The 18814-nt window shown below is 35.5% G+C and overlaps 1 protein-coding gene across 1 annotated transcript; it reads left to right on the plus strand.

Moving 5' to 3' along the window:
- Window positions 1–483: 483 nt before the first annotated feature.
- Window positions 484–5045, plus strand: FABP4 (fatty acid binding protein 4). The gene is made up of 4 exons (XM_019032926.3): window positions 484–632; window positions 3137–3309; window positions 4218–4319; window positions 4819–5045. Exons 1-4 carry the CDS (start codon window positions 560–562, stop codon window positions 4867–4869), a joined length of 399 nt encoding a protein of 132 aa, XP_018888471.1. The 5' UTR covers window positions 484–559; the 3' UTR covers window positions 4870–5045.
- The last annotated feature ends 13769 nt before the right edge of the window (window positions 5046–18814 follow it).

Below are 18814 nucleotides of genomic sequence, written 5' to 3' on the forward strand. Positions count from 1 at the left end.
TTTGTTTTAATCGCCAGGTAATTCCTGAGACAGGAGTGTCCCGAAGAGCCTTTGCAATTATGTAAGAATCTCCGAGGCAGTTCTTATGTTCCTCAATTCAAAAGAACCACATAACTGCAATTTAAATAACACCCCCCCACACACACAAAAAATAAGGTCGAAGTTTATCTCAAAATAATTTCCCCTCTCTACACTGGGATAAATATGTATAGGAATAATAGGGGGAAATTCAGTGCACTGAGCATTAAGCTGTCAAAACAGGAATGTTTAAAATATCCTGTTAGTGGTTTAAAAATAATTTGTACTCTAAGTCCAGTGACTATTTGCCAGGGAGAACCAAAGTTGAGAAATTTCTATTAAAAACATGACTCAGAGAAAAAAATGCAGAGGCCGGTAATGAAGGAAATGATTGGATCTCATTCCCAATTGGTCATTCCTAAGATCACATGTTCTGAGCATCTTTAAAAGGAAGTTATCTGGACTCAAGAGGGTCACAGCACCCTCCTGAAAACTGCAGCTTCCTTCTCACCTTGAATAATAATCCTAGAAAACTCACAAAATGTGTGATGCTTTTGTAGGTACCTGGAAACTTGTCTCCAGTGAAAACTTTGATGATTATATGAAAGAAGTAGGTAAGGAAATGCGTTGTGGAATGACTGGATTTATAATATTTTCTTTTGGGAAAAAGAGTTTATAGCTGTGTTTATAGCAATGTCTGGAAGCCCTGGCCAGAAATGAAAAATGCTGCTTTCTATAGAGAGGCTGCACACATAGCAAGTGATAATCATTTGTTTCTAGAGAAATTCTGAACCAAAGCTACAACTAATGTTTCCTAAAGGTGTACCAATATAAAAAGGTGTCTAAATGGAATGTTTCTCGTCTTTAGAAATGATAAGATTTGACTTTATTTGCAAAACTTGGGTATCCTTGGTTTACTTAGCTCTTTGCCTGTTTCTCTTTCATCCCCTTTTGAATGTAAATTAAGCAATAACTTGGAAAAAAGTTAGTATGCAATAATTTTCATTTCAAACTGAAAGCACTCTAGTTCCTTTAGTGCAAGGTTCTTTTTCAGTAACCGTATGTTAGCCAATTATTTTCTTGTCTCAACGTTAATCTATTAAAATATGTGGTTGTTTTATGATAGACAAAAATTTTAATTTCAGAAAATATGTTTCTTAAACGGCTTAAATGCTTCCTTTGACTAGAAATGACATAGGATGCCATAGAATTATCAACCAATTTAAAAGGAGAATGTTACATATATAACATACCTCTTCTTTCATAGTAGAGGTTTTTAATTTTTTAGACACTGTTAACTTTGTCAGCATGTCATTGGATGAATGTCTCTCAGATAACTATGGAGGTAAAGCAGAAAAGACAACTTCTCACTCAGGCAGCTTCTACTTTGCAAACCTTTCTCCCTCAACCCCATGCATGACAGTCCAATAAAGTCAGAACTGGGGTTAGCAAACTGGGGAGGAATTTTATGCAATCTTAGGGTTTAGAATGTAATCATTAAATCGCAAAACACTTAACCCTCCTGTAAATTATACAGTATATATTTTTTTGCTTGTCTGTAACTATGTTTCTTGTTTTCAGATGATAGGGAAATTGGTGACTTCAGCATGACAGAGACTTTCTAGAATAAACTAGAGTGATTCAATAAACTAATTAATATGCACTGATGCAGAAAAGCCAGGATTTGGGGCCATTTAACTATTTATTTTTAGAAAAATGTTATACTTTTAATATTTATATTTTCTAATAACACTGTGTTTTTAAATTATAAAGGGCTGATTATAATTAAAGTCAATAAAACACCTTCTGCATGAAATTAGCTGCTGTAATTGAGGATGAGTGGGCAGGTATTGTCTTCATCATCAAATAAAAGCAGAATCAAGCAAATGGAGACTGGTTTTTCCCAAGGTCAGTCATTCTAGAATCACACTCAGTTTTGCCTGCATTCACGAAGTGGACTCACTTCATACATTTAATGTTATATTTTGTAACTGAGCCAGGACTTGAAGACACACCTGTGGCCATTTTTCAGACAGACAGCCAAATCGGAGCCTCAGCATTACTTATTTTGCGCCATATATCTCTCCCAGTTCTTCCCAATTTCTAACCTTTGGTTGCCTTTAGTCAAAGAAAGAGCTTAGATTTACATGCACATGTTTAAAAAGTTCAGCAAATCTATGACTGTCATAAACTCTGCATGACATACACAGTGTCAGCAAGTTACTGCTATGTTAGGCTGTAAATTATTCATTCCATACCTTGCACAAGAAAATATATTCCCCTTTTTAAGAAAGCAAAGTTCACAACTTAGGTGATTGGAAATCAAAGTATTGGCTTCTAACCTATTTTAAACTAAGAAATAGTGATTTATTAAATGTTAAAGTTTTCACAATTTGATGACTAGTCCCTTTTAAATATCCCCTATAAATTATTAGCAATGATATCACCATTCTAAAATGTTATAAATGTAGGAAACATTTTGCCTTTTGTAGAAATTCATGAAAATCTTCATTTCATGGTGGAGTAATTTGAGAAAGAAGCACAGAAAAGTAGACTTGGCAACAAATGCTATGAAATGTGACTTTTGTATACTCAAAACAGACGAACCTTTAACTAAATAACTCTACATTAACCCCCAAAATTCTGTTGAAAATTCTGTCTTTGTGCCTTCTTAAATGTAGTATTGAGTATCTAAGACGGAATGGTAAGTAGCCTCAAGTATTTTATTAAGAGAGAAAAATAATAGTGGCTAACATTTTAAATATATATCTTCCCAACAACTTAACCTTTATACATATTTTTGTTGAAAATAAACAATGGGTCTCCTGAGAAGTTGTATCCAGACCAGAGAAAGGGAAGTTTAAAGAATAGGCCTACACCTATTGTTTCTCAGAGGTTGTGTTTTTGTTTTCTTTGTGGGTTTTCTTTTTTTTTTTTTTTTTTTTTTTAAGTATTGGCCTGATTTTATCTGCAGGAGCTGTTTAAATTAGGCCTTTAAGAAACTCTCTGTGTCTTTTTCCTCCTGCACATGCACCTGTGTGCACACACACATTCTCTGACTTGGATAAGTATGTGAGAGAAAATGTAAATCTGACATCTTTTCTTTTCCTAACTGTAGGAGTGGGCTTTGCCACCAGGAAAGTGGCTGGCATGGCCAAACCTAACATGATCATCAGTGTGAATGGGGATGTGATCACCATTAAATCTGAAAGTACCTTTAAAAATACTGAGATTTCCTTCATACTGGGCCAGGAATTTGACGAAGTCACTGCAGATGACAGGAAAGTCAAGGTGAGAAATAAGGAAGTGGCACAGAGTACATGCCTGGTTTCTAAATCACCACTGCTATAAGAAATCATTTTATGATAAAAGGAGGAACACCATTTTATCATAAGCCAAAGATCCCTGAACTCCTACATCTAAACTGTGTTTCCTTAGATATAGAGTTGGTGAATTTTTCCCCATTTTATTAAGTTGTCCTCATGTTAAAAAAGTATTATTATTTTTAGAGACAGGTTCTCACTCTGTCAAACAGGCTGCGGTGACATGGCACAATCATAGCTCACAAAAGCCTCGAATTCCTGTGTTCAAGTGTTTCTCCCACTTCAGCCTCCTGAGTAGCTGGTAATACAGCTGTGTGCCATCACACCCAGCTAATTTCTTAATTTTTTTGTAGAGACAGAGTTTTACTATGTTGCCCAGGCTGGTCTCGAACTCCTGGCCTCAAGCAATCCTCCTGCCTTGGCCTCCCTAAATGCTGGAATTACAGTTGTGAGCCACCACACCTGGCCTGTCTCCAAATTAACAAAAAAATTATTAACATAATTTATTTGAGTCATACAATACATAGAGTATTTCAAGTGAATTAAAATACTATAACAATGTAAGAGAATGTTTATAAAAATGGAAGAAAGAAATAGAAAAACCACCCATACTACTACCATCTCAATGTAAATTTCTTTTTCATATTCCTTCACAGTGTTTTTCCAATTATGTAATTTGTATAACACTCTGGACATAACGTATCCATAAGTGGTTATGTTGTTGTTTTTGAGACTCATTTTTTTCTTGTTGCAATACATTCTTGTCATTTAGAATTACCAATGACCTCAAAATATTCCTTTGAACAAAGGCACTCTATTTTAAATTTTTTTCTGCCTCCCTATGCACATTGCCATTACATTTTCTTATGCCTACAGAGCACCATAACCTTAGATGGGGGTGTCCTGGTACATGTGCAGAAATGGGATGGAAAATCAACCACCATAAAGAGAAAACGAGAGGATGATAAACTGGTGGTGGTGAGTATCTTCTAGCTACTTAATTCTGGATCTTACTGCTAGGTTATCTCATGATCACTATTCCACTTAAGGAAACAGATTTTCCTTTTGATTATCTAAAACAAAAAGAGGATTTTATTGGAATTATGCTTCCATTCTGGCATTTGCCCTTCATGCTTTTGAGTTCAACAAAGGCATGCTGTCTTCTAGGAAGCATTCTCTGCCTGCTTCCAGGCATCCTAAGGCTGTCTCCAGTGGCACCTCCACCACATTGTATTACCTATCTCTGCTTATGTTTCTCAGTCACCATACAGATTTTAAGGCACCTGGAGGGGAAAACTTGTATTTTCCTGGTCTTTATATCTCCCTATCTTATTACAATATATGGGTTACATATATAGGAGTCCAGAAATGAATATCTTTGGAATGAATATTGTTTTATTCCCAACATTCAGAGAGACAATAAATAAATCCATGGTTTAATCCCAGTGATTGACCAAGAATTGTTTTTTGTGTCTAGGAATGCGTCATGAAAGGCGTCACTTCCACGAGAGTTTATGAGAGAGCATAAGCCAAGGGACGCTGACCTGGACTGAAGTTCGCATTGAACTCTACAACATTCTGTTGGATATATTGTTCAAAAAGATATTGTTGTTTTCCATGATTTAGCAAGCAACTAATTTTCTCCCAAGCTGATTTTATTCAATATGGTTACGTTGGTTAAATAAACTTTTTTTAGATTTAGAAGGTGATGTAATGATGTATTCATTGTGCTTATGATGTATTCTTAGTCATAATTGAGTGAAGGAAATGGGAAATTTGCATTATTTCTTTGTTCTGATATAAATAATAACATTTCATAATAATTCAAGGTAAAAAGGGATATCTATGAATTTCCCTAGGTAGGAGATAACAAGTATGTACCATTACTGAATATTAAATCCTTCTTTATCATAGCTACAGTTAAGTAGGTGTATCTCAGAAACCTAAGGTAGTTTTAAATGTAGTGAAATTGTCCACAGCAAGCTGGCCCAAGTGCTCACATTTTATACCCGCTCTGTCTTAGTGCGTTGCAAGAGAGGAGTATATACAGTAGTTCCCCCTTATCCACAGGGGTACATTCTAAGACCCCCAGTGGGTGACTGAAACCACAGATAGTACCGAATCCTATACATACTATGTTTTTTTTCTAAACATAAATACCTACAATAAAGTTTAATTTTTAAATTAGGCACCATAATTAATAATAAAACAGAACAGTTATAACAATATACTATAATAAAATTATGTGTATGTGATCTCTCTTTCTCTCTCCCTCTCAAAATATTTTTAATATCTCTCCAGAATTCAGTGCAAATAATTCCATCATACTCACTTCAGAAAAGTGAAGATAGTCTTGTACATGAGTAGATTCAAATTTTATTGTCGTGGTTTCCAAAGTTTTATTTTTCTCACCAATGGAACTTTTGATTCAAATAAAATATCCAAGGGATTTCAGCTTATAAAACACACAAAAGTGATAATGAGTTTTCCAAGGTACTGTGTGTGTGAATGTGTATGTCTGTGTATGTGTGTGTTGTCTGTATGTTTTTCCCACCTCTTGTAGAAGCTCCGAAGCACCTTTCCAGATTGTTGAGGTTTCCTGTAGGTAGACTGAAATTTACAAATCACATGCTTACATTTTATAGTAAGACAAAATCTGCCAAAGTGTATATTGCTGTTGATATAATTCTGTTTGTGATTCTCTCTTTAAAAATAAATCCAAAGGTTTTCATTTCCTGCATACTTATCCTATACATAACACCATGATATGCAGAGGCCAGAAGAGATGGACTAGTTCACTGACCATAAGAATTTACTTTTTTTATAAAAACATAGATTTAGACTCTCACTTTGGGTTTGAGGAACTTAAATATAGAAGATGCATAAGCATTGATTAGGACAATTCTTGGTAAACAAATGTTTATTAAGTACTAACGATGGTGCCAGGCACTTTGCAAGCTTTAAATCATTTGTCATCAAAATAATCTGATGGGAGGATTTGGATTTCTGTTTACAGATAAAGAAATTGAGGCACAGAGCTTAACATCATAAAACTGAGTAAGAAATAGATATAAGAATCTGAAATTCAAGAGAGCTATCCTGTCTTGAATACAGACCTGGAAGCCATAAGTGTCCAAGTGGTAACTTCATTCAGAAAATGTGATAAAGTCAATTTGAAGAGGGTTCTGGAAGATGGCAGAGTAGGATGAACAGGAATATGTCTTCCTACCTAGATAAAAAATGCACTGGCAGAATCTGTCTAATGTATCTATTTTGAAACTCTGAAATCTATTGAATCCTTGCAATATTCAGGGGAAGTCTTAGATGATAAGTTGTAGTTAATTTTGGTCAATTTCAGCTCTTAACCCAGTTGCAGATACTCATACCCACCCACAACCCTCATAGGAGGCCACTCTGCACATGTTCCTGGAGCAGCTTGCAGTCATCTTGCAGGAACTAGGATGGGCAATAAGAACCAAGTTTTCCAAATGTTATGGATCTGTGTTTTGATTGATTATTGCTGCTTCTGATCACAGAAGTGCAGACACATTGGCCAGCAGCTATTGTTGCACACACACACACACACACACACACAACACCCCTTATTGTTGTAAGTCATTTCTTCTTGGGCTGAAGCAGCTTCCAGTGTATTTAAAAAGTCAGCTCCTTCCCTACTTCCCACATCATATTTTTTTTCTTTTTTCTTTTTAGGATCCAGACATTAAAGACTAGGACATTCAAGCAACCACATGTATGAGGAAAATTAAAAAGTCAGTATGCATACGTAGGGAAGTCACAGGCTCAGAAAGAACCTGAGAAGACCTTAAGTTTATTCCTTAGGCTAACTCTGAAGATAGATAGCCTACAACAATAAAAAATTAAACAAAACAAAAACAGCAATTCCTCAGGTGGGGAAGAATCTGATTACCAGAGTTATCACAATATTAGATTCAGATATTCAGTTTGCAACAAAAAAACACAAGACATACAAAGAAATGGGAAAGTATGACCCATTCAAAAAATAAATTAATATACCAACAGAAACTCTTTCTGAGAAAGACCAGATGGTAACCTATTAGACAAAGACTTTAAAATTACTTCCTTAAATATGCTCAAAGAATTAAAGGATGACGTAGAGAAAGTCAAGAAAATGAGGAATAGACAAAATGAAAATATCAGTAAATAAATAGAAAACCAAAAAGGAAACCAATGGAAAATCTAGAGCTGAAAAGCACAACAATGGAAATAAAAAAATCCACTAGCAGGATTCAAAGACATATTTGAGCAGATAGCAAAAAGAATCAGTGCAAAGAAAGTTATTGAGTTTGAGGAACATTTAAAAAAATTCAAGAAAAATGAACAGAGCCTAAGGAACATGTGAGACACCATCAAGCAGACCAACATATGCATTGAGAGAGTCTCAGAAGGAGAAGAGAGAGAAAGAGGCAGAGAGAATAAGAAATTATGACCAAAAACTTCCCAAATTTGGTGAAAGGCATGACTATAAACATCAAAGAAGCTCAACAAATTTCAACTAGAATGAACTCAAAGAGACCCATACTGAGATACATTCTAATCAAACTTAAAAAGTCAAAGACAAACAGAGAATCTTGAAAGCAGCAAGAGAGAAGCAACTCACCATATTCAAGGGATTTTTCATAAGATTATCAGCAGATTTTTTATTGGAAACTTTGGATGTCAGAAGGCATTAGACTAATGCTAAAATTAAAAAAAGCCTGTTAACCAAGAATCCTGTATTAGGCAAAACCATCTTTCAAAGTGAAGGTGCAATTAAGACTTTCCCAGAAAAACAAAAGCTGAAGGAGTTTGTTACTCTTAGACCTACCTTACAAGATGCCCTACAAATGCTAAAGGAAGTCCTACAGGTTGAAATGAAAGGACACTCCATAGTAACTTAAAGCCATATGAAGAAATAAAGATCTCAATAAAGGTAAATATGTGAGCAATTCTCAAATCTAGTATTGTAGTAACAACAGTTTGTAAATCCACTTTTTATTTTCTACATTATTTAAAAGACGAATATATTTTTAGTCTAAAACTAAAAATATTTAGATTTTTAGCCTAAAAACTAGTATATTTTTGTTTTGGTTTGTGACTCTATATTTTGTTTTTTACATAAAGAAACTGATGCATTTTTAAAATTATGGTTTTTGTGTTTGGACATACAATGTATGAAATTGTAATTTTGTGACATGAATAATTGAATCAGATAGGACAGAATTGTAAAGAAGCAGAATGTTTGTATGTTACTGAAGTTAAATTGGTATAAATTCAAATTAGAGTGTTATAACTTTAGGGTGTTAAATGTAATCCCCATGGTAACCAGAAAAATATAGCTATAGAATATACACAAAAAGGAACAAGAAGCAAATTAAAGTGTTCACTATAAAACAACCAAGTAAACACAAAACAAGACAGTAATGCAGAAGACGAAATACAAAAAGCTATAATGCATATAGTAAACAAACAGCAAATGACAGAAGTAAGTGAATGGATTAAACTCTCCAATCAAAAGGTAGAGATTGTCAGAATAAAGTTTTAAAAAATGATCCAACTGTACACTGTCTACAAGAGACTTATTTTAGACCCAAAGACAAAAATAGATTGATAGTAAAAGAATGGAAAAATAAATTTCATGCAAATGGTAACCAAAAGAGAACAGGGGTTGGTATACTAATATCAGATGAAATAGACTTTAAATTAAAAAAAAATTACACACAAGAGACAAAGAAGGGCAATGTATATTGTTTCAATACATCAAGAAGGTATAACAATTATAAACATTTACTCACCTAATGACAATAAAAAACATAAGCAAAACCAAACAGAAAAATAAACAGTTCTACAGTAATAGTTGGAGATTTCAATAATACCCTCCTCCTCCAACTCCCGTGGATAAAACCAGACAGAAGACAAGTAAATAAACAGAGGATTTAAACAACACAATAAACCAACTAGATACAACAGACATATATAGAACATTCCACCAAATAACAGCAGCATACACATTCTTCTTAACTGTAAATGGAACATTTTCCAAGATAGACCATATGTTAGGCCACAAACTAAGTCTCAATAGATGTTATAGGATAGAAAATATGCACAGTTTCCTCATGAAGTCAATAACAAGTAAAACTAAAAAATTCACAAAATTGTGTAAATTAAGCAATACTCTTAAAAAACCTTTTATTTTAAGTTCAAGGGTACAAGTTCAAGTTTGATACACAAGTAAATTTGTGTTATTGGGGTTTGTTGAACAGATTATTTCATTAGCTAGATATTATGCCTAGTACTCATTAGTTATTTTTCCTGATCTTCTTTCTTCTCTCACCCTCCACCCTCTGAAAGTCCCCAGTGTGTTGTTCCCCTATACGTGTCCATATGCAACACACTTTTAATAAGTGGATCAAAGAATTAATCAAAAGGGAAGTGTGAAAACACTTAGAATTGAATAAAAATGAAAACACAACATACCAAAACTTATGGGGTACAGTGAAAGTAGTGCTCAGGAGGAAATGTAGAGCTATAAATACTTAAATTAGCAAACAAGAAAGATCTCAAATAAAAAATGCAACTTTACAACTTAATGAACTGAGAAACAACAAAATAAACTCAAAGCTAGCAGAAGTCAGAAAATAATAAAAATTGGAGCAGAGATATATAAAAGAGAGATAGAGAAAACAATAGAAAAAATCAATGAAACCAAGTTAGTTCTTTGAAAATATTTAAAAAAAAAATTGACAGAGCCAGGTGCAGTGGCTCATGCATGTAATCCCAGCACCCTGGGAGGCCGAAGTGGGCAGATCACTTGAGGTCAGGAGTTTGAAACCAGCCTGGCCAACATGGTGAAATGCCATCTTTATCAAAAATACTAAAATTAGCCAGGTGTGGAGGCACACACCTGTAGTCCCAGCCACTCAGGAGGCTAAGGCTGGACAATCGCTTGAACCCGGGAGGCAGAGGTTGCAGTGAACTGAGATTATGCCATTGCACTCTAGGCTGTGTGACAGCGAGACTCCATCTCAAAAAAAACAAACAAAAAAAAAATTGACGGACATAAATGGACTAAGAATGAAAAAGAGGGAAAACTCAAATTATTAAAATCAGAAATGGAAGTTAGTATATTACTACCAATTCTACAGAAATAAAAATAATTAGAAGAAAGAACTATTAAAAATTGTACACAAATGAAATAACCTTATGAAATGGACAGATTTTGAGAAACACAAAACTTACCAAGACTAAATTATAAAGAAATAAATTTAAAAATCTGAATAGACCTATAGCTAGCAAGGAAATTAAATCAAAAAAATCTTTCAATAAAGAAAATCCCTCGACCTCCTGTCTTCACAGGTGAATTTTGCCAAATATTTAAGGAATAACTAATATAAATTCTTCTCAAAATTTTTTCAAACTATTGAAGAGAAGGAGACACTTTCTAACTCATTATATGAAGCCAGCATTACCCTGATACCATACCCAGACAGAGACACTACAAGAAAATAAAACTACAGAGTAATATCCCTTATGAACATTGATGCAAAATCTTCAAGAAAGTACTAGTAACATAACCAAGCAGGATTTATTCCTGGAATTCAAGGATGGCTCAAAACATAACAATTGATTGATGTAATACATTCTATTAACACAATGGAAGGACCAAAAAACACAATCATTTCAATTGATGCAGAAAAAGCATTTCACAAAATTCAACACCCTTTCATGATTTAAAAAAAAAACTCTCAAAAAACTAGGAATAATAGGAATAAAAGGAAACTACTTCAACGTAATAAAGGCCAATTATGACAAGCCCATAGCTAACATCACACATAATGGTGAAATACCTGAAGGTTTTTTCTTTCAGATCAGGATCAAGGCAAGGATGCCAGCTTTCACCACTTCTATTCAGCATAGTACTGGAAGTCCTAGTTAGAGCAATTAGTCAAGAAAAATAAATAAAGGGGATCCAAATTGGAAAGAAAGAAGTAAACCTGTCCCCACATATGATCTGATCTTATGTGTAAAAAAACCCTGAAGATTCCACACAAAATATTGTTAGGAAGAATAAATAATTTCAGCAAAGTTTCAGGTATAAAATTAACATAAAAATCAGTTGTAATCCTATACACTAACAATAAACAATATAAAGGAAATTATGAAAAGAATTTCATTTACATCATTGAAAATAATAAAATATTTGGGAATTATTCAATGTGATGAAAAACTTGTACAATGAAAGCTGCAAAATTTTGCTGAAATAAATTAAGACATAAATAAATGGAAAGACATCCTATGATTATGAATTGGAAGACTCAATACTGGTAAGATGTTAATACTACCCAAAGCAATCTACAGATTTAATGTAATCCTTTTCAAAATTTCAATGACATGTTTTGCAGAAATAGAAAAATCCATATTAAAATTCATAACATTTCAAAGGACCCCCAAATGGCCAAAACGATCTTGAAAAAGAATGTATTTGGAGGTCTCAGACTCCCTGCTGTCAAAACTTATTTCAAAGCTATAATAACCAAAACAGTATAGCCTTGGCAGAAAGGTAGACACAAAGACTACCTTAGTCCATTTAGGCTATAATAAATCAATACAAACTAGGTAGCTATACATCATAGAAATTTATTTACCACAGTTCTTGAAGCTGGAAAGTCTAAGATTAAAGTGTTATTCAATGTCTGGGAAGGGTCCACTTATTGCCTACTCATTGTGTCCTCACATGGTGGAAGGGATAAGCTACTTCTCTGGGGTTTCTTTTATAAGGGCTTGAATCTCAATCAAGAGGGTTTCACTCTCATGATGTAATCAACTCCAAAAGGCTTTTCCTCCTAATACCATCAACTTGGAGGTTAAGATCTCAACATATGAATTTTGGGGGCACACAAGCATTCAGACCATAGCAAAGAAGAAAACATAGAGCAAAAAATTCATGCCATTGGATTTGGCAGTGATTTCCTGAATATGACACAAAAGGGACAGGCAACAAAAGAAAAAATAGTCAAGTTGTACTTTATGAAAGTTAAACATTTTGTACATCAAAAGACACTATCAGCAGTGTGGAAAGGTAACCCATCTGCAGACCTGGAGAAAATATTTGTGAATCATATCTCTGAAAAGGGATTAATACCCAGAGCAGCTGGGCACACTGGCTCATGCCTATAATCCCAGCTACTCACTTTGAGGCTGCAGTGAGCTATAATTCCACCACTGCACTCCAGCCTGGGTGACAGAGTGAGACCCCATCACTAAAAAAAAAAAAAAAAAAAGAACATCTAGAGAACCTCTAAAACTCAACAAGAAGAAACAAACAACCTGATTTACAAAATGGGCCAAGAACTTGAATAGACATTTCTCCAACGAAGTTATATAAGGTAGGGTGTGGTGGCTCACACCTATAATCCCAGCACTTTGGGAGGCTGAAGAGGGCAGATCCTTTGAGGCTGTGAGTTTGAGACCAGCCTGGCCAACATAATGAAACCCCATCTCTACAAAAAATACAAAAAAATTAGCTGGGCAAGGTGGTGCATGCTTGTAGTTCCAGCTGCTCAGGAGGCTGAGGCACGAGAATCGCTTGAGCCTGGGAGGCAGAGGTTGCAGTGAGCCGAGGTCATGCCACTGTACTCCAGCCTGAGTGACAGAGAGATTCTGTCTCAAAAAAAAAGAAAAAAAAGAAGATATATAAATGTCCAATAAGCACATGAAAAGATGCTCAACATCCCTGTGACTATACGAAGAGTATGATATACATATATATATATATTTATTTATTTATTTATTTATTTATTTATTTTTGTTCATGGTTCTTGGCTCAGAACTCCCACAGCCTTGTTATTTCATAAGTAGCTAGGTATTCGGCCTTCTGTCTTTGATCCCTGAAGCAACTTCAGGAAAGTGTCAGAGCAATAAACGTGAAGGACAGCCTTTTGTTACAATATTGGCCTCAGAAGCAGGCCTCAGAAAACAGAATCTCTGTCTCTCTCTCTCTCTGACCTTCTCCTGCCCTCCTTTCATATGCTCCTTTTGTGGCAGGCTAGGTCTCACTAACGCAGGCCTCCATTACAACTGTCCCAGCACTGACTGAGTAACAAGGTTAAACATTAAAAGATGATTGAGCCAGTGCCCTTATACAAAGGCTGGAGTGTAACAAAGAGCTCACCAAGAGATTTTGCCTAGTCTTTTCCTGGGCCTTGAAGCATGACAAGATAATGAAGGAATTTTTAATAGGACCCTTTTAGGATTTAAAAAGTTTTATTGGGGGTCTGAAGAAACTCCCCAGGCCTCCACAAAAAAGTTTATTGGTGTCTAAAGGAACTCCCCAAAACTTTATGATTTAGCGGGAGGCAAGATAAAGGTAATCACCCCAGCACCTAGATCCGTTTAGATTCAGTAAACTTACTGAGGCTCCAGAAGAAGGTCTTCAGGACTCAGACCTTAGCTATAGATTAAAAGAAGTTAATCACTTATGTCTTTAGATGAATGCACATTTACACATAGACATATAGCTTAGAAGGTATAGAAGCTCTGGAAAACTTTGTTATTTTGAGTTGGTCTGGCAATAATTTCCAGGCCTTCTCTCTGTAACTGGTTACAGAAATTAAAACTTTCTTCCTCCCCACTTCTTCTGCATCTTGTTATGAGGCCAAGAGAAATGGCAGCTCAACCTTCAGTTTTGTCCGGGAACATTTTTTTCTCCCCAAGGCAGGTCACAAAAGCTAAAAATATACTCTCCTCTTACCCCACCACTCTGTGTTGGAGCTGGCCATGAAAAAATGCTGTGACTTACCTTGTCTGATTGCAGGTCATCATAATAAAAAATCTCACAACAAAGATAATCTCTGGACCTCTTGGCTTCACAGGTGAATTTTACCAAACATTTAAAGAACTACACCAATCCTTCTCATATTTTTCCAAAATGTTGAAGAGAAGGAAACCGTTTTTAATTCATTATAGTAGGCCAGCATTATCCTGATAGTAAGGCCAGGCAGAGACACTACAAGAAAGGTGTCCTGCTCCAGGGGACCAAAGAAGAACTAAACAGGTAGGCCTTGCTGGGTTTCCTCACTCAGTCTTTTGTATTATAATCATACTTTTTTGGTCCAATTACATTTCTACATTGTTGTCTATGTTTCAATCATGACTATCTGATGACATCTGCTTAAAGTCTGAAGAGATGGGTTACAGAGAGCTTCCAGTAGCTGAACACAGGAGGTTTCTGGAGGGTGGAGTGCCTGGAGAGGCTTCATGCCCCTGACCCCATACCTCACCCTATGCATCTCTTCATCTGTATCCTTTGTAATATCCTTTATAATAAACCAGTAAACATAGTGTTTCTTTGAGTTCTGTGAGCTGCTCTAGTAAATTAATCAAACCCCAGGAGGCGGTCATGGAAATCCCAGCTTGAAGCTTGTTGGTCCGAAGTTCCAGCGGCCTGGACTTGCTACTGGTGTCTGAAGTTGGGGGCAGTCTTGTGAGATTGATCTTACCTCCAGGGAGATTGTGTCAGAATTGAATTGAGTTAGAGGACACTCAGCTGGTGTCTGCTGTAGAACTTATTACTAGTTTGTTGGTGGGGAGAAATCCCCACATATTTGGTCACAGAAGTTTTCAGTGTTGATTGTTGTAGTATGAGAGCAGAGGAAAAATAGTTTGTGCTTTTTCCACTCAGAATCACTAATTATTAGGAAAATGCAAATCAAAACCACAATGAGATACCTTCTCACACCGATCAGAATAACGACTATTAACAAAAACTGGAAAATAACAAGTGTTAGCAAGGATGTAGAGAAATTGGAACCCTTGCATACTGTTGGTAGAAATGTAAAGCCACTGTAAAAAACAGTATGACAATTCCTTAAAAAATTAAAAATAGAATTACCATGTGATCCAGCAATTCTACATCTGGATGTATACCCCCAAAATTGAAAGCAGGGTCTCAAAGAGATATTTGTACACCCATGTTTATAGCAAGTTATTCACAATAGCTAAAACATGGAAGCAACTCAAGCATCCATGGACAGATGCATAGATAAGCAAAATGTAGTATATAGATGCAATGAATTATTATTACTCAGTATTAAAAAGAAGGAAATTCTGACATATGCTACAACACAGATGAATCTTGAGGACATGATACTAAGTAAAATAAGCCAGTGATGAAAAGGCAAATACTATATTATTTCACTTACATGAGGTACCTAGAGTAGTCAAAATCACAGATAGAATGTATTAATAGAACCATGGTTTCCAGGGTCTGTGGGAAAAGGGGAATAGAAAGTTACTATTTAACAGGCACAGAGTTTCAGTTTTGCAAGATGAAAAGAGTTCTGGATATGGATGGTGGTGATGGTTGCACAACAATGTGAATGTACTTAACACCACTGAAATGCATGCTTAAAATGGTTAAGATAGCAAATATTTTGTGTATTTTACCACAATAACTCTCCCACCAAAAAAAGGTGATTATATAACCAAAGGAGAAGGGAGAGTTAAAAAGAGTTAAAGGTGTACAAGTGGATGTCCCCGGCCCCTAAACCCAAATTTATCATGAGCTCTTCCTTCCACCCTTTCCCTTAAACTTGCTCCTCATCCTCTTTTCCACATCTCAGCAACGTCAGAATGTTCCATCTTGTTTTCCATTTCAAAAATCTTAAAATCATTCTCGAATAATCCTCCTTCCTCACTCCATAACATTTATTTAATTTTTTAAAATATTGATTATATTAACTTCAAACTTCTTTACTATGTTTGCTTTTCTTCTTCCCACCACCAATATTACTGTAATTTTCTTCCTTAATTACTTCAGAGTTCTGTCTTTAGGTCTCTATTACCTCCAGTCTTTCCCAAGCCCTGTAGACTTTATGAATGATTAGATAATGGAAATCCGACTGGGACATTCACTGATTAAAACACTTTAGTGACTCTCATTGTAGGCAGAAAAGGTCCAATCCTGTTAGCATGGCATGTGGAAGCTGTCTTATGCTTGCCTTTTTTAAATCTAACTCTCCAGTTTTATCATGTCTCTGTTCTCTTCACATTTCTTGCTTCCATCATACCAACATGCATCTTCCTCCTTGCCTCAAGGTTTCTGTTTGTTTTGTACTTCACATTCTGCCTCTTCCTGGGCAGAATTCATTTTTTCCCACTCCCTTCCTCTCAAGTCTTCCTCATCCCTAATGGTGCCTCTGTGCTAATCCTTTACAAAGTCCGTTTATGTAGGTATATTTGTGAATTTAGTCATTTTTGAAAATGTAGTCTTCAAGTCTAATTATTATTTTTCAATTGGTGTGGAATCATAGAATAAGAAGATCCAGTTCAATATAAATTTGATAGATAAGTCAAATTCACGTTCCTATATTTTCACCATAAAACTAAGTCCATAGATACATCCAAGAAAGATCTTCAAGTAACAGCTCCCCAATTTATCCCATTTATCTTGCCTGGGATCTCTGTGAAGCTCATATAATTTTCCACTTTTTGACATTGTTTCTATCAATACATACATAAAGGCATAGAGGACACTGTACTCTGAAAGGAAAAGAGGCAGGATTAAGTGAGTACCTCTCCAAAACCCACAGTGTGGTCACAGAGTCCACCTATATCTTGAAGCAGATATGAATAGTCCAAAAAGCCAGTCACTCCCTCTTTAGAAACACAGGATCAGGTTAAGTAATGAGCTGGCTATCCCCTCTTCCCTAATTCCCACTCTAGCCATCAAAGGGCTACAATTTCTGATTTAGATATACTCCTTTCAAAGTCTGAAGCATTACTGACCTCAGTTTTCATGTAAAAATTGCTTCTCAGTTTTCAGCAGATGACCCAGCCTCTTGCTTAGAACAGTGATTTTTTTCCCCAGTGTCTCCAGTACTAAAAGATGAGGAATGACTAAAGATCTGTTCCTGATTGAAGGAGACTAAAGAGACATGATGGCTGAAAGCAACGCATGATCACGGATAGGATTCTGGGTCAGAAAGGCTGGGTTTTTTCCCTTTTTTTTAGTAGGAAAAGGAAAAGCTGTCAGGACAATTGGTAAGGTTTGAGTGGGGTCTGTGGATTAGATAGCAGTATTGCCATCAGTGTTGATTTCCTGATTGAGATCCTTGTTTGGAGAGGAGTGGGGCAACATTTCTCAACTTACTCTCAATGACTGAGCAACAAACAGCTTGCTTCTTATGAAGAGAGAGAGGGAGGGAGGGAGGGAGAGAGATAGAGAGAGGTAGGGACAAAAGTGTTGGAATGTTGACAATTGTGAAATCTGGGCAAAGAGTATATATGGGAGTTTTCTGTGTTGTTCGGGAAGTGTTTTTGTAGTTATTTCAGAATTAAAAGGTAACCAAAAAAAACCTCAACCAAATAGAATAGAGTTAGGGGAAGGAGGTGGCATGAAACAAGAGAAAATATCAATTGCCAAAAAATGAATTTGCCTAAAAATTCTTTACACGTTAATAAATATGATATGCATAACTCCTTAGAAAGAAATTGCTATTTTTTAGTGAAGACTTGGAACTAACCCAAATGCCCATCAATCATAGACTGGATAAAGAAAATGTGGCACACATACACCATGGAATACTATGCAGCCTTAAAAAAGAATGAGTTCATGTCCTTTGCAAGGACATGGATGAAGCTGGAAGCCATCATTCTCAGCAAACTAACACAGGAACAGAAAACCTAACACCACATGTTCTCACTCATAAGTGGGAGTTGAACAATGAGAACACATGGACACAGGGAGGGGAACATCACACACTGGGGCCTGTCAGGGGGTGGGGGCCGAGGGGAGGGAGAGCATCAGGACAAATACCTAACGCATTCGGGGCTTAAAACCTAGATAACAGTTGATAGGTGCAGCAAACCACCATGGCACATGTATACATATGTAACAAACCTGCACATTCTGCACATGTATCCCAGAACTTAACATAAAATTAAAAATAAAAAAAAAAAGAACAGTCCTACTACAGATGAATTTTCAAGGTGGTCAGCCGCCTCCGTATGCTCTTAAATAGTGAGCACTTCAAATAAATAACCTTCACCAAAAACGAAAGAAATTGCTATTTTTATGTATACCTATTAAGCAGTAAATAATAGATAAGAGATGGACTTATTTTGTAACTAGTAAAACTAAACTGGAAGTTGTCATATTAAAAAAATTATTTGCTCAGAGTTAATTTGGTACGGTTGTTTTAAGTAAAATTTTTATTATAAGTGAAGAGATCCAGAAGTAAAAACAATGTAAAAATTCTCTTACAAGCCCCATATATAAAAAATTATTGGAAAAAGTGATGTTTTAAAAAAATATATCTTTTATGTTAAGCAAATAGTCTCTTGAAATTATAACATCAATTCCTCTAGTGTAGAAAATACTAGCAAATGGAGGACTATTTCAATGATAAATATCACATTCAGACTATTTATTAACCAGTTAATTTCAAAATACTTGT

The sequence above is a fragment of the Gorilla gorilla genome, chromosome 7, assembly GCF_029281585.2.
Source record: "Gorilla gorilla gorilla isolate KB3781 chromosome 7, NHGRI_mGorGor1-v2.1_pri, whole genome shotgun sequence".
In the NCBI taxonomy this organism is placed as follows: Eukaryota; Metazoa; Chordata; class Mammalia; order Primates; family Hominidae; genus Gorilla; species Gorilla gorilla.

Bases quoted from the DNA above. Each gene is read 5' to 3' on its own strand.
- FABP4 (XM_019032926.3), top strand. From the start codon at position 560: ATGTGTGATGCTTTTGTAGGTACCTGGAAACTTGTCTCCAGTGAAAAC. The intron at 633-3,136 runs GTAAGGAAATGC...TCCTAACTGTAG, and splicing joins TGATTATATGAAAGAAGTAG to GAGTGGGCTTTGCCACCAGG. The intron at 4,320-4,818 runs GTGAGTATCTTC...TTTTGTGTCTAG, and splicing joins AGGATGATAAACTGGTGGTG to GAATGCGTCATGAAAGGCGT.